At 35.8% G+C, this 21,115-nt stretch overlaps 1 protein-coding gene across 2 annotated transcripts in view; it reads left to right on the plus strand.

Annotated features, from left to right (window-relative positions):
• Positions 1-1,636: 1,636 nt before the first annotated feature.
• The window catches only part of LOC117406135 (sex comb on midleg-like protein 2), a 57,068-nt gene continuing 37,589 nt past the window's right edge, over positions 1,637-21,115 (plus strand). For both annotated transcript variants that reach the window (XM_034009969.3, XM_059030101.1), the window contains exon 1: positions 1,637-1,841. In XM_034009969.3, coding sequence (XP_033865860.3) covers positions 1,652-1,841 — 190 coding nt within the window. In that variant the 5' untranslated portion in view covers positions 1,637-1,651. The remainder of the gene's footprint in view (positions 1,842-21,115) is intronic.

A 21,115-nucleotide genomic window follows, 5' to 3' on the forward strand; every position in this document is an offset into this window, starting at 1 on the left:
ATTTATTGGGGTAATCCTGGGTTAACCATGGGTAGGCAGTTGATGCAATGCAGATTGATTCTCCAGTATTCTAAAATAAACTTTAACAATCCCTGGTATGGTATAGTTGGTATAGTTGTGTGAATAGATGATATAAAGTTTTGAGCACATGGCACAAACTGTACATCCTGTAACAATCCAGATGCTGAATAAATGAAAAGGTATTTTGATAGTTCCCTCATGATATCTATTATCATGTAGGACTTCAAGAAAAAGCTGCTACCCTCTTAATACATTTAATCAGACCTGGTTGTGCTTCAATAATTAATCGCAATGAACACATCTTCAGAAATAAAGCCTCCATGAGAAATGCCAGCTCTTTATCTATTCTTACTAAATGTGTCCATACATGCTTCTAGTTCTCATCTGCTTGTAGGTTTCGCCACTTAGGTGTTGGTTGCTGCATGCCGACATTTGCCATGTTTTAACATAGCCTTCAGGTTTGAACAATACCAGTGGTGGGCCGAATAATCTGATGAACTGATTGTACCTACATTTATGTATATAGAATTTCTTTCCATATGGTTCATTTGCAAACTGTCCATTTCTTGCCTGTCAGACAAACTGGTAGTGCATCTGGGATCCAGTGCGAAGCGACACAAATGAACCCGTGCTTAAAGGTACCCAGTGATTCAGCATCACGACCAGGTAACTCATTCTTCAACCTCACCACTCTGTGTGAAGAAGTATCTCCTATCTTCTGTCCTAAGTCTATGTCCACTTCATTTCCAACCATTCCTCTGGTCCTGGTTTCTGCGTCGTGCAAAAGTATTGATTAGGGTAAATTTTGTCAACTCCTTGTAAGATTTTCAAGACTTAAATTAAGTCCACCCTAATTTATCTTTGTTCTAGACTAAATAGCTTCAGTTCTTTTAACCTATCTTCAAAGTACATTCCTTGAAGCTCTGGGATTAGTCTGTTTCTTCGTTGGACTCTCTCCAGGGCCACAATATCTTTCTGGCACTGTGGTGACTAGAATTCGACACAGTGCTGTTTCACTGGTGTATTATACTGTCTGTTTGCCTTTTTGATTGCTTCCCCACACTGTCTGGTTGCTGAGTAAGTGGCTTTAATAATGAGAGATTTCGAAGATAAGATGAAAGGCTGGTGTTATTACCTCTACAATAAGGGGACCCCAATCAGAAGAGACAGCTTGTATTAATGTGCCTCCACGGGCTCTCTGTGTGGAATTCAGCTAAAGTGGCCTTGAAGAGTTTCAAGATGATGTCATTTATAATTTTGTTCCTGTTAAACTGCATAATTTCCTAAGATTTTTGTGTAAAAATGTGATAATAAAGTACCAACTTTATTCACAAATTACAAAAGCTCAGTGGAAATGGAAATATGGGATCTCAACTACTGCCTTTAATTTGTTTGGTCACATAACACATTGAAACCATATCAGTGTTTATGGAAAATGTATAGATTTTCTTTTTTAATTCTTAGTAAACCATGAAACTAATGCGGTTTGCTGAATTCCATATTATTCATGTTTGTAAGGAAAGTCGTGGATATTGGCCTAATAAGGTACTGTGCAAATACTTTAGTGATAAAGGTATTTTAAAATCATGCAAAAATAATAAGTGTGACAATACTTTAGTATCTTGACGTGATGCCACAAAGAAAAGATGACGCTAACACGACACTGCAAACAAAGCTGCAACTAGTATTGCATTGCACAGCCAGGAGACAGAGAGCGAGCGAGCGAGGTGCTGGACATGCGCGGAACAGAGTGGAATATGGCGGCCTAGTGCAAATGAGAAGTAATGAAATCTCCTGTATATTTTTTTTAATACTAATCGGTAAGTTTACATACTCCTTCTATTTTTGCATGTTGTTGTAACACATTGAGATTATGAGAGTCCGGGCTGGTGGCTTTGGACTCTGAATGGAAACATGAAATGTTAAAATTAAACACGAAACGGCCGAAGTATTTGGTCAATCCCGTTTTGTAAATGCCGTGTTATTTTCCAAAATGCTTGCATTGAGTCATTGGTGTGTTTACTGTATCTCATCTTTGGTGAAAAAGAGGGTGGATGTAGGAAACAAACCTGCATATTTAATATCGACCACGATCGCTACAATGCTTTCTTTAGTACGACCGATTTGATTGTCAGGTACTGTACAACGAAATTATCTTAGATGTCTTGTTGTATTTAAAAACAAGAAGAAGAAGAAGAAAAAAAACCTGCCAGGTTCATGTTTTACCTGAGACGTACACAGTACTACAGCATAGTTTTCCTTTTCTTTATTTTTTGAAACATGTATAACATTTTCTGTATTTACGTTTTGCAAATATGTTTAACAAGTCTGATGTTATGTGTTAAGTATGCTGCGTTTTTCATGCTATTATTATATTAATGGTAATGGTATATAACTGTTTGCAATGCTGATCTTTATACGCCAAAAATAATAATATTTGAAACTGAGAATATACCAGTCACTTGGTGTAGGTCGGGTTGTTACAAAATGTTAATATCACTCTGCGTGATGCAGACACACCTCCTGAATCGCTTAAGCGGTGATTGTTGAATTAATTTCACGATGTTTTAATCAGGTATTACCTGTTCCTCGATGATTTAATACGCCTTTCCTTAACCAAAAAAAAAAAAAAAAAAAAAAAAAAACTACTCAGAAATAGTCTCTATCAGGTGGTTCCGAGTTCTGCATGCTTTTGCATATCATGAATCTGCTAAGTTACAGTACACCTTTGTGGGTTTCCTTTGGTGTTTTTTTGACATGCTACTGATGTTGTTAAAGATATCACAAGTAACAAGTTAATTCTTAAAAACAGAAAAGGAACAGCCCTTGCGTGCTTTGTGGGGTTTAGTTACGATTATTATTATTTATTTTTTTTGACGTGGGTGCTTTTATCATGTTAAACTTTTTGGCTTCCTGTAGAATAAATAATTTAATTCTGATTGCTATTAAACCGCCTTTAATGTAAACTTTGTTGCTGACTTACAGTATTTTGCTAAATGTAACAACATACATTTTCTAACAGTTTTACACTAATATTTGGTATTGTTTAGCATCCGCTTTGACATTTGCATTTTGGAATTTCTAATCTGCAATTTAATACGTTTTTGTTTTCTACATGCAATTGTTCATCGTTCGACGTAACGCAAGGTAAATAATCTAAAAAGGTGGGCGTAAAATGCGCCCAAATTGCTTGATATTATGTATGTGTTGGTATAAAAAACATTATATTGTACAATTGTGAATTGTTTATTCAGAGCTTGGGAGGTGGAACCTGTTAGTGATTTTATTTAAAGCTTCCTTGAATGCATGTCTGTTCTTTGCCATTCATTTCTGTTTTACAAGGGTTGCTGTTACGGATCATTACATATTAGAGCGGGTTAACCAGTCTGAGAATTAAGGCTTTTCTGTTTCACCACCTTCTTGTCACGTTTCATGAATGGGGTCTGTTCTTGTCCTTTATGACAAGAGTTTACAACATCAACGCGCAACGTTGTGTCATTTACTGCGGAACTGCTTGGTGTCCGGATTGACACCTGCTAATTATTTGGCAACATTTTACACATGTAGGTCTATTGGTGAGTGAACCGTATCTGTTAATAAGTATTTTATTGTTTTGAATTAAAATATGTTTTGTTACAACAAAAATGATGTCAAGTTTATGATATATTATAAACCCAAGCTTAAAAAAATATATCTAAACAAATTTCATATGATCCTATACAGTACAAGCATATTCAATTCCTTAACCTGGTTATCACAAAATGTATCACCAAGGAATTCAGGATCATTCAGTGTATTATTTCCAGTTTTATACCCAGCTATGTATTGGGACATATTTTTGTTATCTGTAGGTGCAGTTCATGGTAGGAATATTCTAAGATTGATTTACCTAACTTTTAAAATGTAAATGATGTGGAGGTGCTCAGTGAAGTGGTAATAGACTCAGGCAGATTATCCTCTAGTGGAAACCCTAATTCAAGCTTCTACAATTCACTTATCATCAGCTGCATTTAACCTTAGGATCAAATGTGTGTTTCTTTAAACCAGCATTCCTTGTAATATGGCCTCTGGGGGCCCATGGTTTACCTATTATTATTATTGTGTGTACTATGCATCAGTTGCAGATCACTTACAACAACGTCTCACCTGAAAGATGACATTATTTTCCTTAAGCGTTTTGTAATAAATTGCAAAACTACTGTCATTCAATACTGCACAGTATATGTGAAAATGAACGAAACATTTGAAATAAGCATAAGTAAAATAGCAGTAACACTATACATAGTAGTTAACGCTACATTTTGAATTGAAAATGTATACAATAGTTTAAACAGTAAACAAACATTTCCACAGAAGGCTTAAGCAGTACATCTGTTGAACGTTGACAACAATGTATTGAGATCTTACATTTGTTTGTTAAAAACTTTTCCTATTTCTTTATTGCTCCAGAGATGAAAAGTAAAAAAAAAAAAAACTGTGTTAATCCACTTTTACTTGAAGTGGGGGACCTTTGTGGTTTTAAAACCTTCTATATTTTCAACATCAACATTGTTTCATAGTTTTTGTAATATTGTTATTTTTTCTATAAGATAATATATGTACCACACTTGTAAATGTAGTTGATACGTTCACCCTCCAACCTTTGCACTTCGCTTAACCCCAAAGGATATATCACTTTGTCATGAACCCCAACACTTTTTGTACTAACAATATCCGTTCATGTACAGTAATTAATAGGTGATTTATAATTGCAAAGTAGACCATAATTAATTTTTACAGGAATCCATGATTAACAATTATGTTATACCTAATATAAATTGTGTTCAACTTCAGGAATTAAGCAACTGTATCTTAAAGTTGAATTGAATTGTATATTATATTGAATATTCAAATAAATACATATCGCCATGTTTACTGCATCCACTGTGCATGTGCAAAGCAATGACACCTAGGAATCGGGCAAAGAAAGCAGGCAGATGAACCAATCAAAACATGGAACTGGCGCCCCCCAGCTTTGGGGCTTGACATGGAATGACCCTTAAGGGACTTTCGCTTTAAAACACTAGCTTTCAATACTTCCCGCACACACAATCTAGCACAATCACCTTCCACAACATTTGTGTCGACAGCTGTATCTGTCTGGCACCCAGGATAAATGAAAGCTTTGAAAAATGTGTTAAATGGAGAAACCATGCTTTGGGGTTTCTGGTTTTAGGCTGCTGGTTGACAAAAACCCCCCAAAAAACAGCATTTTCTAAATAAATAAATAGTTATTTGTAGCAGGGCGGAAGAAAAGCCCTGCTGTTTAATGATATTGTTTATTTATTTTTAGATCGGGGTCTCCCCCTCCGCCCCTGTGCAGATTATTGTTTTTGTTTATTATGATTTATTGTATTTGTCGGCGAGCGCCGGATGTTTTATTGTATTATATTTATGACGGCGTAGCGCCGTGTTATTGTTTTATTTTTAAAACGTGTCCTGGCAGAGGCGAGATCGGTGCTCGTCCTCTGCCAGGAGTAATAATTAAAACTCGTGCAGAAGGTGGCCATCTCCCGAATTAATTAGGTGATTTAATTTGTTGCTAATCGGGAGATGGTCACCTGTTATAAAAAGCCTGCAGCGCTCTAGTTCAGGGTGGGTTGTTAAAGAGGAGAGAGCGAGGAGAGAGACGGAGAGCGAGAGAAGATTTATTTGGAAACGAAACTAAAACATAAAGATTCCAGGAACAGTGACAGCAACTGCCCAGCCTGACCTGGGATCGTATTATTTATTGTTTATTTTGTGTTCGTGATTTGTTTTTGTTTTTGCTCTGTGAGCGAGTGTTTATTTTTGTTTGAATATTTTATTTATTTTTTTGGTTGCTTTGAATAAAACGGCGCCCGTGCCACTGCACCATATCTTTTGTTTTGTTGTGCCTTCTTCTGGTCTGACGTCACCCTCAGCCATTCCTGCCACATTATTATTAAGTTAATCTGTGTTGTTTCTTTTTGTTACCAATAATTAGCCTTCTATATGAATCCTAGGCAAAATTACACAACATTCTACACTTTGGCCTTGATTTATGGTTTAGTGGCCTTGGTGCCTTCTACAAAATTATTGAACTGAAGGCCATTTTGGTCTTGCCCTTTTTGGTGCCAATTTAGAGCCCTGAAATATATATCTAAACTTTAAGAAACCTCTTAATACTACAGTTTATATATCGGTAAGTTTGTAAATCTATTGCAGCATTCATATTATTTATGATTTTTTTTTTCTCCCAGCTACTGCCAGCTAAATCCAAAAAGAACATTAGCATTTTTTTTTAACAAGACACCTTTTCATTTAAACATAAATAGCTTCCTATGGGCACTTAGTTTTCCAATTAGGCAAACAAAAAAATGACAAATAAATATAAATAAAAAAAGGCATTCACATTATAGCATCGACTGTATCTGCAGCTGTATCTGCATCAATACACCTTGATGTCTCATCTACTACAGATATCAAAATGGTGGCGTTCCAATCCAGTCTTCCTCATTACACACATTTACCAAGTTGTTTGTGTAGCCTAATTCCTATTCATAAATCTCTTCACCTACTGTACCGCCATGATCGTAAAATTCTGTCAGTATCCTAATTTAACCCAGTTTGATCGGTCTTCCTGGCAGCATTTGCAGCAGTGTCATCTGGCCTATAGGTTTTAGATTTTTGTATTTTTAGACATTGAAATGATATTTTAAAGTGTTCTACTGCAACAGTAATTGTATGGTGTAAATTAAACACCAAGACCACTCTGGTTGTGAGCTGAGGTCAGAACCAGTGTTCGGTTGTCCTCTCATGCCCTGTTCCTAACTGTTTGGGCATTTTGCATTGGCTATTTATTCATTCATTTATTGTTTGTTATGATAATGTTAATAGAAGAAAAAAAGACTTGCACACATTTGAATAATTGAAATATCAACCAACTCTGAAAAACATCCCTAAAAGAAATGAAACAGAACAGCATTTCATTCTGTGTCTTTGTGAGGAGGCCTTTTGGTCTTGTTAGTATTTGGCAGTGTTTCAGTGATTAGGCTACTGTGTGATGTTATTGGATTGCCAATTTGGTCACAGATAATTGTGTAGCCGTTTATTATACTAATCCAGCCTGTTCAACGGTTATGATTTTCCCAAACCGAAAGCGAACCAAACCGACATTTGCATAAAATTCCAAGCCGAACAACAGAAACAAAAGACAAAACCAAACCTGATTGATTCTGCCAGCCTTCGGTGGGGATAACCGCAGCGTCATGCTTAGTCTGGGTGTTTAGATGTTTAGGGCTGTTTTCATACGCAAACAGTCTGCATACTCTAACTTAAACCTTTTGTTAAAATAATGCATCCTAAGAAGTAAATAGCTGGAGCTGGTTTTTGAATAAAAAAATACATTTAAAAAGTTGAGTCTGTCACGTCTTAAGTTACTCTGTAGAGACCTAATAAAATGTATCGACAGTTCTAATAATGGAGTGCTTCTTAAAGACTGCTTCCTTTCTACTGCCGATTCCTTATCGGTAGTGAAATGTTACGCCTTGTTAAAATGTTCACTCTCAGCGGTAGCTATTTCGTAATTGCAGCTGAGGTCTGCCTTCCTGTCGGGAGTGCGGAAGACACAAACGGCCCTTTCAGGAAACGCAGTGCTGCTGCTTAACGAAAGATGATGAAATGAAGTCCAGGTGTCCTTAATCAGCACCTCCTGTGTGCCTGAAGCAAAGTGAATTCAGAAAAATCCAAGGGCCTAAATCAGCTGTCGCATGTAGTAAATTGTTACACAAAACACTGGGTGTGTCAGGGTGTCATTTCAAATCTTTAGGTTACAAGTATTTGCATTTTGGGATGCACTGAGACAGATTTATCAAGATCTTTACACTGAAGTACAATTTGCACCATTTTTTATGAATGGTAATTCAAGTAAAGAAATTGTCTTGACAGGAATTCTTATTACCAGGAGTCTACAATAAGCCAAATGCATACCGTCAGTTTTCATCTCCCCTTTCTCCACCTCACAGCTGGCTCAGTCTCATTTTGAGGGTGCATCTCCATTAATAAACTTTCCACCTGCCTTGTTTTATGCTATAGCCAGGTAGCTCTAAGGAGTGAAACCACTGGGACTAAAATACAGCAGCATCATTACTGCGACACTTAATGACTGTCAGTACATTCTACACTGTGAAAAAACATTGCCATAAAAAGTCTGCTGCAAATAAAGTAATTTTTGTAGAAAAGGGAAAACAGAAAGAGATGAGTCTCTTATTAAAAATAACAAATCTGCAATAATTGTAATCTTGATGGAATTCAGAAAATAACAAAATAGATGTGGCAGTTAATTAACAGTTAAGTGAAACAAGTCAGTGTTAGCTTTAAAACTCCATAAATTGAGTTTTTTGTGCATTATAATTTTTTTTTTTGTGCTCCATTTTGTGCAATTGATACATGTGCTTAGACACTAAACAGCTTTTTAAAAGAATGCATCCTTATTTATCTTAAACGTGATTTGCAATGATGTATTTGCAACATTAATATCTGAAATCTGTCATATTTAAATTGACAAAGCAGGTTATCGGTCACAGTCACATTTTACTATTAAAAAAAATAAAATAATAATAATAGTGCTGGGACGAACGCAGGATTTTCATGTTCGGATATTCGCTCATAATTTAAATGTTCGTTCGGATATTCGTTTGTTTTGAAAAAGTAATAAAAGCCATTGAATTGCTCAGAACGCAGGCAGAGACCGCATAACGGCAGGGGGGCGTGGCCTGTGTGTGCCTTTATTTTACAGCAAGACGTTACACTATATAACACGTTAAAGTGGAAAAATATCCCAGGAGTAAAGAATATGTTGTGTAGGCCTTACCTTACCCGAGTGAATTAACTACAAAACAAAGGATTCCAAATAGCAGTTAAAGTTAAATGTTGTTTTGTTTATTCCCGAAATAAATAGTACATAAATTTGACACCGCATTTCAGAGGTCACTTTTACGCAGAATTCTGTGTTATATACGCAGGACATTTTAATAAAACGCAAAAAAATAACAGCAGTGCGTTTCTAAAACACAGATGTAAAAGACAACAGATCTGCTTTTCATCACTATCCAATAATTTTGTTTATATTACAAAGTAGTTTTATGCAATACAACTTGTAAAAACAAACAAACAAAAAAAAAACAAACAGCAGAGGTCTTGGTATCCCACTGCGCATGTCCCTGGTATTAGAGCGACTCAGTAATCTGTATCGGAGCATCTTACCTGTTGACATTCTCAGCCAAGAATTTGGACAAGTAAAACACATGCTCAAAAATCATGGTTTCAAGACCATGGATGAGGCCTGCAGGGTTTTTATTGAGAAATATTCTGTCATCTTTCCTGTTTTCGCAAAACTTGCAGCAATTGCGATACCTGTATCTTGTGTAGCAGCAGAACAGGGTTTTGGCTGTCAGAACAGAGTGCAGACCAGCAAACACACTTGTTTATGTGAGGATCATCTAAAACATGACAATTTCAGTGTAAGCTCCTGAGAATTATTAAGACCTTGATTTGGAAAGAGCACAAGTCATTTTTGATGTTGACAGCTACCTGCAGAGACATTGGTACATGTTCTGCAACACTGATTTTTACGTTGGGAATGGTTATTTTCAAAAGAAAACGTTTCATGGTAAGCTTGTCTTTGTCTATTTCTACTACCATTATTGATACATGTACTGTTTTGCATGTTAACTTTGTTAATCTGAAATAGTTACATAACTATGTTGATGCAGTATGCAGATGTTGTGGTTGAAAATGCAGATTTTGAGATGGTGTGCTTTTAAATAAATGCACATTTTTAAAGGCTAGTGCTACCTCTGCCGCATTCTTTTTTTTTTTTAATTCCTTGCCATTGCTGTTTCTTCACAGTTAACAGTTGCCATAGACATGTTTTCATAAACTAATAACATGAGGTTTACTTGTGTCTTATTGTAGCTGAACAAAACCACACAAAAACTGAAATATAACTTTAAACACAAATAAAACAAACATGGAAATGGCGCTGTAAAATGAAGGGGAAAAAGACTCACCGTTTTGGTTCTCGTTTATTACATTCCACATAACAAAGTCACAACAAAAAATATATAATATATACAATCTATATAAAAATCACTACACAACATTTACAGCAAGTTGTGCATTGTTTACTCCATGATACATCAGGTGTCGCTTGCACAGTTTGCAGTCAGCTTTTTGTTTTTGGTCGTCTGGGCATTTAACAAAAAAATCCCAAACAGCAGAGGAGTTTCGAGACATTTCTTTCAATACAGCTTACGCTATACAACGCTTTGCTGTCGAGATGGCGAATGAAGAAATTAGTTCTGCTTCTGGATAACATGAATGGAGGGGGAGGGGTGGGTGGTGCTTTAAATTAAAATTATTAGTGTTAGTGTATGTTTCAAACATATTCTACCATAGCACTTCTATTACACTGTCTTGTACACTAGGTATTCAGTACATATTTTACTGAAGCACTACAACTGCGATAGGTACCCCCACAGTGCTTTGGCATAATATACCCTGCTCCATACAGGGCAGCAGCACATACAGAGTTGCTACAATTTGGTAGTGGATTTTAACGCAACAACTTTTGTTTAAGTAATATGTATTATACAAATAAAAAGATCAGATTTTGCATGTGAGTGACATTTAATGTGTGATTTACAGTATTCACACATTGTCAAATGGTTTCTGTTAACAGAGCGGAAAAAAAAACACAGTGCGTGAATGCCGCCTGACAAACCTTTGAAGGTTTAGAACAAGCTTCGAATTCCTGGCTAGCAAACCTTTGAACACAGCCCTAGTGTCATGATGATATAATCCCTTGTGTTGTACACCTCACCTCTCAATTTGAAATCATTTGTATCTGTAGGGTTGTTTATTTAAGAACTTCATAAAAAAAAAAAAACAAATAAATAAATAAAAAGGTGCGTTCAACTGTGGTGGTTGTGTTCCTTGAGGAACATTTTACTTTTGTCTTTCTTATTAAAACACAGGGTATTTGAGTGCAGTCAGCATCCTGCAGGTAATATCATTATCTTATACTGTAGCACTACAAGTTGATCAACCTGAACAGTTATTCAAGCAGTCATTAGCACATCAAGCCATAAAAAGATAACATACATTAATATAATCTAAGATTTATCGTTTATAGGCTGTTTTTATTAGAACACCAGATTCCTGAAGGACACATGTGCACGTCCTCACCGTGACTATCCTTGCGTTTGCAAGGCATTACATCACCATGCTTTACCAGAGAGTTTTTTTTACATTTTAATGCATAGAAATATACACAAAGTGACGGTACAGTAAGTTTTGTAAAATCTCCACACTGACTGCGTTCATCCCTTTGATTTAAACAAAGACTTTTAAAACCAGAGGAGGGGTGGATCCCCCATGGAAACATGTAGAAAGTGTTGAGAGATCTCAAGAGTAATGCTTTTAAAGGTGAAAACCCAGCTGGGAGAATTAAACAATCTTCATAGAAATCCCCAGACATGAAGGAATTGACTGCAGTTTATGTTTCTTTCATTAGTTTTGTTCCTTTAGAAAAAAAACATGTTTCAAACATTAACCTTAAATTGGTTTGAGTTAACTTTTCATTTTCATATTTTCAAATTCTACTTTCAGTATAATATTAGGTAAAATGCCTTTACTTTAGGTTTTATAGCAGTTAACATTGCCAGTTATTTAATCAAATTGTCACTAATAGGATTATTAATTCCAGGAAATAGAAGGTTGAGAGAATAAATAAAAAAGGAACTAGTTTTCATGGGTTGTTGAGTTCTCTGAGACACAGAGTGTGTTTTCAATTACCCTTTCAGTTCTCTTCTCATATCGCAAGTGAAATATTACAATAGGGACTTCTAATGAAACCCACTGTTCAGCTTTAGCACCTATTCAGGTTGAATGTGAAACCAGGCTTGCACTGGGCTGGACAGCACAACAGGGCTTGGGTATATATAACAGGGCTGACACTCATATCACTGATTTAATACAAATAGATATTTGATGTGTATGTAATGCTATATAAAATTGCATCTCCCTGATGCAAGTCTGTATTAATTCACAGTGGCCCAGCTGAAGTGCTGAAAGTAATACAGTAGTTGTGAGAGTCTTGATGTTGGGTTTATAATTGATTTCTTCTAACTCTTCAACTGACCTGAAAAAGGCCTGCAAACAAGTGCATACATCTATCTGGTGTAGGCGCATCCGTACAGTACATAATCGTATGCACCTGATTGCACAGGTATACGGTAGTGACTCACAGTGTTAATTTCTGCTCCTCAACATGCATGTTGCAGTCATTAACTCTATTATAAATCTTATTTGATTTGATTTTTTTTTTTTTTGAGTGGAACCATCTTAATTATGGGCCTAGTCGTACTGTAGCTGGCTTAATGATCTCAATTTTATCTGGGTTTCCAGCTACTGTAATCTGTATATACAGTAAATTACCAAACTTTGCCTGTTTGGTGATTTACTGTATATACTGTAGTACTTGTAATTTTAGACACAAATAAGATCATCCTATACGGGTGATAATGTAACACATATAATAGCTGAAATAGCAGAAAAACAACTTGGGTCACATGTTGAGAAATTACCAAGCTATGTTAAGGATACAACACCATTTTTAAAAAGACTTGAATCACTAAAGCACAACCTTCCAGAGAATACAATTTTATTTTGCATGGATGTAAAATCCTTGTACCCAAGTGCCCCTCGTAAAGAAACTTTAGAAGCTTGTCAAAAAGCACTAGATAATAGACTAGATAAATCAATACCAACAGCAGTGGTGCTGAACATGATCAACCTACTTTTTGAAAACAGTTATTTTACATTTGTTGATAAGAATTACAAACAAAACAATGGTACAGCAATAGGATCTAAATTAGGAATGCATTTTGCCAGTACATACATGGGGAAATGGGAAGAACAATTACTTAGAAAATTGGAAAGAGAACCTTTAGAATACACTCGGTTTGTAGATGATATTTTTGGGGTTTGGACACTTGGAGAAGAATCTCTTTTCCAGTTTCATAAAATGGCAAATGAAATGCACAGTAATATTAAGGTGGACCTTCGATGGACAAGAAAATACATTTTTAGATACCATAGTAAAACTTGAAGAAGGTTAAATTGAGACTGACCTCTTCTGTAAACCTACTGACATGCACCAGTATTTATGTCCTCTGCACATCCAATACACACTAAAAGGGCAATCCCAAAGGGTCTAGGAATAAGAATACAAAGAATATGCTCAAAAGAAAGTGACTATGTAAAACAAAGAAATGTATTAAAAACAAATTTAAAAAAGGATACAAAGAAAGAATTATAGAGACAGAGTTAAGAAAAGTGGATAAACTAAAAATAAATGATTATTAGATTATAAAAATAGAGATAAAAAGGTCAAAAGAGTTGCATTAGTAATGACTTACTCTAAATTTTTGCCCAATATTTCTAAGATAGTTTGGAAACACTTGCGGATTCTACATAATTCAGAAAAATTGAAAAAAAGTATTTCTTAAGGCCCCAGTTGTAGCATTCAAAAGAGAAGCTGATTTAGGTGATATTTTAGTTCACAGTAAACACAAAAGGCTAATTGAGAGAATAGGATCTACAAATATTTGCACTTGTACATGTAAAGTGTGTAAATACATGGACAAAAGTAATAATATAATTAAACATAAAAACAACACATATCCACTAAAAACTAATACCTACTGTAAAAATAGCAATGTTGTTTATGGAATAGCCTGGGGAAAATGTGATTAAATAAAAATATGTTGGAGAGACTGGAACTACTTTATGTAAAAGAATTCAGAACGACCTTTCATTAATTAGAAATAAAAAAAAATGAATGAACCAATAGTACAGCACTTCACCAGTCAAGGACTTGGCACAAATTATGTAGTGTTAGAGCAGCTAAAATTAGACAATGCGACATATAGAAGAATAAAAGAAAATAAATGGATAAATAGACTGAACACGATTATGTCGGCGAGACTCAACAGAAAAGAATGAACTAATTAACTCCAATAAATATATAACATTTAAATAAATAAATAAACAAAATTCATTCAAAAGTTGTGCATGCTGATGCGCTGGGGATGCCAAATCAAGGCTGATCCTCAGAGCCAGCATAGCATGCTAATATAAATATAAAGTTTATATAAAGTAATGTTAATTAGAATGAATTCAGATTTAAAGATAGAAGTAAAAATGATGTCACAATATATAGAACACCATTACATCATGTAAGAATAAATATAAATACATTTCTGTTTACATTGGAAATGTTCAATAGTTTTAAAGTAAACACACACCATTCAGGGTATGTTTAGAGAAATCTATACAGTTGCCCTCTTAATAAGTTGGAAAATAAGTCCTGGCTACAGTAGCTCTCCTTTTTAAAGAGGATTTGTGATGCAGAAAAACAAATCTAAAATCTAAGATATATGTGTCTCTTATCATGACTGTCCTGTAATAGAATTTAACGGATCTACAGTGTCAAGTTCCCATTTTGGATGTTTACACTGTACTGGTTTAGGGCTGTCCTTTCAGTATGCGGGGGAAAGATTTACTGCCCATCCTTGATGAATTACTGCTCTCTGGGCATCATGGAAAGGGAATCTTGCTCTCCTGGAAAACTCCACAGGGTCGCAAAACATTTATTTCATTCAGTCATCGGCACCACCCCATGCTTTTAAAAGACTATTCTTTTGTTTGGATTTACACTTTCAGCTTGTCGTCAGTGGTCTCCTTTTTCTGATTTATTGGGGGTCACAGCCCTTTTAAAGTTTTATTTATATGTTAGTTACCTTAGTTTGCACACTGTTTTAACCAGAGTGCCAGGGAAGTTAAAGGGGTACCTCCTTGTTGAGTTGTAAGCTCGCGTCAAACAAAAAGATGTTCCATGTTGTTTTAGACTGTTGTCGGGGGTGCTTTGATTTTTTGTTTTAGGTGTGTGAATTTATAAAAGCATAACAAATTCTGGATTTTAAAATGGGGAGATACTGGAACATTTGTGTATGTTCTGTTGCGTTGATTTAGGTACACGGCAAGCGAAGGACTTTGTTGCTCTTAAAAGGTGAAAGAGCAAAGAGCATGAAAATTACAATCAAATGGTTATTAAACAGCAACCTTGCCTAATTGTGATGTTTACAATCAATCACTTTCACACTTTGTAGACACCTGGTCAATTGTAACTGCTTTCCAAACGTCCTCATCAAAAAAACAATTGCGGTTTTAAAAAGAAATAGCAAGTGTTCGTAGGGTATACTGTAGGATAAGTTGCAGTAAAAAAGCAGTAATGTAAAAATCAATCATTCTTTGCTCTGTAACTTTGTACTGGGTGATTCCTGTATATACAGAATGAAAAAGAGAAAGATGCACACCATTGGAAATCAGTTTATTTATGTTTCTCAATGCATGAAGATGTTAAATTGGAATTTAAAGGAAATATGCTTTGGCAATACTTCCCCCAACCCCCTGATCATGCTAATCAACCATTATTGCATTGAATTGAGTAAGAAGCCTGTTATAAGCCTGTGTAGTTTAGAGTGCATATCTTCAAATTCAATTCTTCATTTTCTTCTACTTCTATTGTTCTGATGTTTGCTCTCATTTTGAGTGGTTCGTATTACATTCACTCAAACATGCTTTCACCATTTAAGGACTGTGATCCTACTGAAGTGTCTTTCTGGGACTGTGAACTGGTAAACACTATAAATACGCACTTGCTGGTCCACCATACTTTGCCGTACAGGTTGGAAACGCATATCGTTGCAGGGAAGGGACTGAATTTCACTCTTTTTTTTTTTTTCTTTTTCTTTTTTCCCTCTCTCTCCATGTGACGTCACTGAGACAGGCATTTCAATTTTTGAGTTTCAGCAGCACACAGAAAGGTCATAGGAACTTGTTTAGAGATAAAAAAAAAAAAAAGAAACAGGAAAACACTGAATCTGATGTATTTTACATAATTATATTAGAACATTATTCTGTCTCGTGTGTTAATAAGACTGGGAATTTTAAATGTTTAAGCATATAAACTCTAAAGAAGTGGTTACACGTTGAATAATATGCTAGACGTATAACCAGTCACATGACCAATTTCACCAAACGCATATTTTTTAATGTATTCATTTTAGTAATTTATCATCATATACAGCAGTACGTCGCGTATCCGACTGCTGTGGTGCCACAGTAAGGGCGGATATTCTAAAAAGAAAGGGGTTTGGCAATTGCCTCCAAGTAGTTTTTCTAATTGGTGCAACAGAAAGATTGACACTGGGGCGGGTTTTATTCTCGGTCGATCTGGCGCTTCATTGGTGCACTGTGTGTGTGTTTATGCTGTAGTGGGCATGGTGTGGTTCAGTCCACACAGGGTAAGAAAAGCGTTTTTTCTAACGTTATATATTTTTTTTATAAAAATGGCATCTCCAAACAAAGGAATGAAGCAAAGCCACGTTTGGAATTATTTTGAGGAACCAGACAAGAAAACCGTGGTATGTAAATAATTATGCCAAACAAAATTGCCGTACCACAAAAACAAAGTTCAATGTTTCATTATTTGAAATGAAAACATTCAGAATTACTGTGGAGTATCCCACTGAAAAAAGCTTGGTCCTTAAAGGGTTAACTAGGAGTTCAGGCGCTGCTCTTCAGTTCTTGTTGCAGGGCTTGAATTTCAGCACGGAATTGCATGAATTACGCATTTTCGAAGTTGCTCCCGCATATCTGCAACTTTCAGTGCGGGAAAATCCCGCAGAGATATTTTAAGACACCAAGCTACTGTATTTTTCACCCAATTTAGAATGCCTGAAACGCTACAACAATCTATAGGAAGTGGGTGTCGGTGACGAAAGCACTATGAGCCGCATTCTGAGTAGTTCTGGTTAAAATAAATAAAAGTAGTGCTGGATATTTTAAGTACCTTGAGACTTTATTCTCTTGGCCGCTATATTTAAAGATTATAGAAACTCAGTACACTGCAGTAAGTAAACAGTTTTGAAAAAAAACAACAAAAGACGATATTTAGTTAAAACTCAGCCCCATTCATTTTTGGGGCGCCAGGGCACCGACGGTTACGCACATATTACTCAGGCACCGTAAAAGCCACCTACCTGGTTCAGTCCCTACTCGGGACTTTCCAAAGACGTATTCCTAGCCGGAACTACGATCGCCTAAAGTTAAGCCTCTCATCATGTGACAGAGTTCACAGCTTAGGTTTTGTTTTGAGCCTATTGCTTCGTAGTAGCTAGACAGAAAGGGGCGGTATCATTGGAAAGCTTAGAAGCTCAGCTTCCCCACCATGTTAATTTCATATTGAGGTTCAATGGTGTTTTTTTGAGCCATCTATGATTACAGTATATACAGCAGTGACCAAACATGATCATTTTGGAAAAACATTTTTTTTTTTTTTAATATCCATATATTCTCATCTGTACCACATATAGTATGCCTGATGCATGCAGTACAAACTATTCAGTAGTTAAACAAACATAACATAGGCCTCTGCCCTAACTGCTTGTATCTCTGATATAAAAAAATGGGATGTTGCAAAATTTTTTACACCTTAATTGTGACAAGACTGAAGTAATGGTGTTAGGCACTCCTCGCCAGCTAGGTAAAACCAATGCTTTAAATCTGTCTGTTGATGGAACCATGCTTGAGTTCAGATGAAAAATTTGGGTGTGATTTTTGATTCTGGGTTAACTTTTGATCGCATGTGCTGAATTCTGTCAAGGTTTCTTTTTTTTCACCTTAGAAATATTGCCAGACTGTGTCCCATGCTTTCTCTACCTGCAGCTGAAAAACTGGTTCATGCCTTTGTTTTCTCCAGGATCGATTACTGTAACGCCCTGCTCGCTGGGGTGTCTAATAGCAGCCTCACTAAAATTCAATTTGTTCAAAACTCTGCAGCCAGAATTTTGTCTCGGTCCCGCTCAAGAGATCACATCACTCCTGTCCTGGAGGCCTTGCACTGGCTGCCTATCAGGTTTAGAATTGATTTTAAAATTTTAATGCTGACATATAAGGCTCTTCATGGGCTAGCTCCGACTTATCTGTCAGATCTTTTATCTTCTTACACTCCCACTCGCAACCTCCGCTCTGCTGATCTCGGACTGCTGTGTGTCCCGCCTGCTCGCCTGCGCTCTATGGGCGACAGGGCCTTCTGTTGCTATGCCCCCATATTATTCCACTAGAGATCAGGGACTCATATTCTTTGAGTGTTTTTAAAGCTAATTTAAAGACTTACTTTTTTAGAAAGGCATTTTTATGATTGTTTTATTTCGTTGTGCTTTTTTATGTATAATCTATACAAAATAAAGTTGTTTATTATTATTATTATTATTATTATTATTATTATTATTATTATTATTATTATTATTATTATAAATGAAAACAGTGAAAAACAAGCGGAAATAGGGCTGAGTGTAAAGAGTTTAAAAAAGAAATGGAGCGCTGGTTAAAAAGAAAAGCACCTTTTTTTCTGCTGCATGCAAAAACTTCACGGCAGGCAATGGCAAAAGCAATGGAGAGTGCTCTGTCTCACAGTGATGAACAGCTGTAGGTCTCCTGCAAGCAGCTTATTTTAAAGCAACACAATATGTATAGTTTTTTATATGCAAAAGTGCCTTTTCTTTTGCTAACATATATACTTGTTGCAGGATAGCTTGGGTCTATGACGTCACAGGCAAGTACTGCGGTGCGAGACACAAACAGGCTTGTTTCTTTATTAAAATAAAAAGGTTGAACAAAAACACAAACACTGATACAAAGCAAAAGGCACAAGGGCCAAAACAAACAAACAACCCGGAACAAACAAACAAGTATCATGTTGGTTTATAACCAGCACGCGTAGCAATTGTTTATATTTAAGTTTTTACTCCTCATCACTACTTGCATTCCGCCTCCGAACACCTCTTTCTTACCCGTGATCACCCTATTTGTACACCTGTGGCTGAAGCCTTAATTAATCATTTAATCACTTATTCAATTCACAGCTCCAACACAAACATCCCGTGCTCGCATACCAACATACCAATTTCTCTCTCTCTCTCTCTCTCTCTCTCTCTCTCTCTCTCGCTCTCTCTCAAACACACAAATCCCTTTTAACTTCCTCAGCAGCCAGACAACCCAGATATACATCTGTTAAGGACAATTATTGTGGCTTGGAATCTTTTATTGCAGCACACCAAAGGACCCCTGGCGTCAATAAAGACAAAAGGGAGCCATGGATGCTAATGTTTACGTTAGCCCTAGCCCTTAACTTGTTTTGTCTGCTTTCAGACATGGGCGCTGCCTTAAGTCAAGCCCCAGTTTGAAGGTCTTTTTATTGGCCTTTATCACCAGCTTGTCTGGCTAGAGATGATAGTTGATGGCGTTGAAGAACCTTGAATGACTTTGTAAGGGTTACAGCAGTTATTGTTCTGTCTTGTTAAGGCATAATGGGTAGGTCTCCGACCAGAAGAGGCTTTTATTTGAACAAGATCCCAGTGCTAAAATACTAGCAGCATGGAGATGAAAAGAATAGTAAGAAACAAAGTGCGGGCCGACGTAGACTTGGGGGGGTGGGGGGTGGGGGGGTTCTTAAGATATAGACCAAAGCTTTATAAGCCACTTAACGTAAGGCTATGCATGTATCTTTATTGATCAGGATCAGATTCTAACTTTGTAAAATTGAGTTCTTACTGTGCACCTGTATACAATAAAAAGTTCCTACTGACCTGAGTGCTTTGAATTATCAGATGATAAATAGAATAGGCTTGTGTTCTTGGCTGTGATCTTCTTTTACAACATGTTTATTCATCTTTTAATACAATTGCAGGCTTATTCTAAGTGAGCTTTAACAAAACATTCCTAAAATATTATGAATAGGGTCCAGTGTTCCCAATTTGGATTCATTTAAACATGTTTGCAGTTCATGAAACCTTTTTCAACTGTTGTCAAAGCACTACTACGTTTATAAATGAAAAGAATGCCAGAAAACTCTTTTCAAAGAACAGTCTTTGTCTTGTTACTGTAGCAGGTTCTTCACCAGTGCACTAGTCAATAAAAGCAAAGTTAGGCTCTTTTCTAATTGGAGGCTTGTTTTTATTGAACCATATAGAGTAGTGCATGTTTATGCTGCTTGCTAATGAATAACATCGATACATGATTTCAAACATAAGCTATTAACATTCAAAATTCTAATTACTTGACAGACTTTTTTTTATAAGTGGAACATCTTTTCACATACTCTAATTGACTCGTTTTTTTTAATTGCATGGAAGCAGTCTTTATGCGTTCCTTTATAAAGCGTAGTATTTAGCAAAAAGTATCCAGAACATGTGTTATAAGTTAAACTTTTTTAATGTGAATTGGAAGCGTATACCAATGCAAATACAAATTTGAGTAAATGAAGTTTGCTTTAACTAACGCAGCAATTCATATTGAATTAACGATACTTCAAGAATATTTTGAGCTGTCAAAGTTTTGCAGTGTCAAGATTTATCGTTTTGTCAATGTTTCACCAGTATACTTAAGTACAGTAGTACATTTAAATGTAAGGATATCTGCTGTAAAGTGCTACCATTGCCATTGTCACAATATATTTAGGATGCAGCATTTTAGTCCTTAATGGTACCCACAGAAATCAAATTGTTGTACAATATGGTTATGATTTTCTTTACATTTTTTCAGAGATCATAATCTCTGTGTATATGGAGCAGCTGTACTAATGTTGCACTTACATTTTTTGGGCTCCTGATTTTCCATTCTGGGAATGACAAATTCCATTTTTTAAAATGACAAATTCCATTTTTAAAATGACAAATTCAATTTGAATATAAATAACATTTTTACATTAAAAATCTATTGAATTCATTTTTTTTTTTTTTTAAATTAAGTCCCCAAGATACTGTAGTTTTCAGGAGAAATCTTTCTTAAAGCAGTCCACTAGTAACAATGTACTGTAGGTCAGTCAACAAATAAAGGTGTTTTGAAAAAACAGCTTATTGCTGGCATTACAATATACAGACTAGTCAAAAACAAGGGGCATTATTAC

Source organism: Acipenser ruthenus, chromosome 9 (assembly GCF_902713425.1).
Source record: "Acipenser ruthenus chromosome 9, fAciRut3.2 maternal haplotype, whole genome shotgun sequence".
NCBI lineage: Eukaryota > Metazoa > Chordata > Actinopteri > Acipenseriformes > Acipenseridae > Acipenser > Acipenser ruthenus.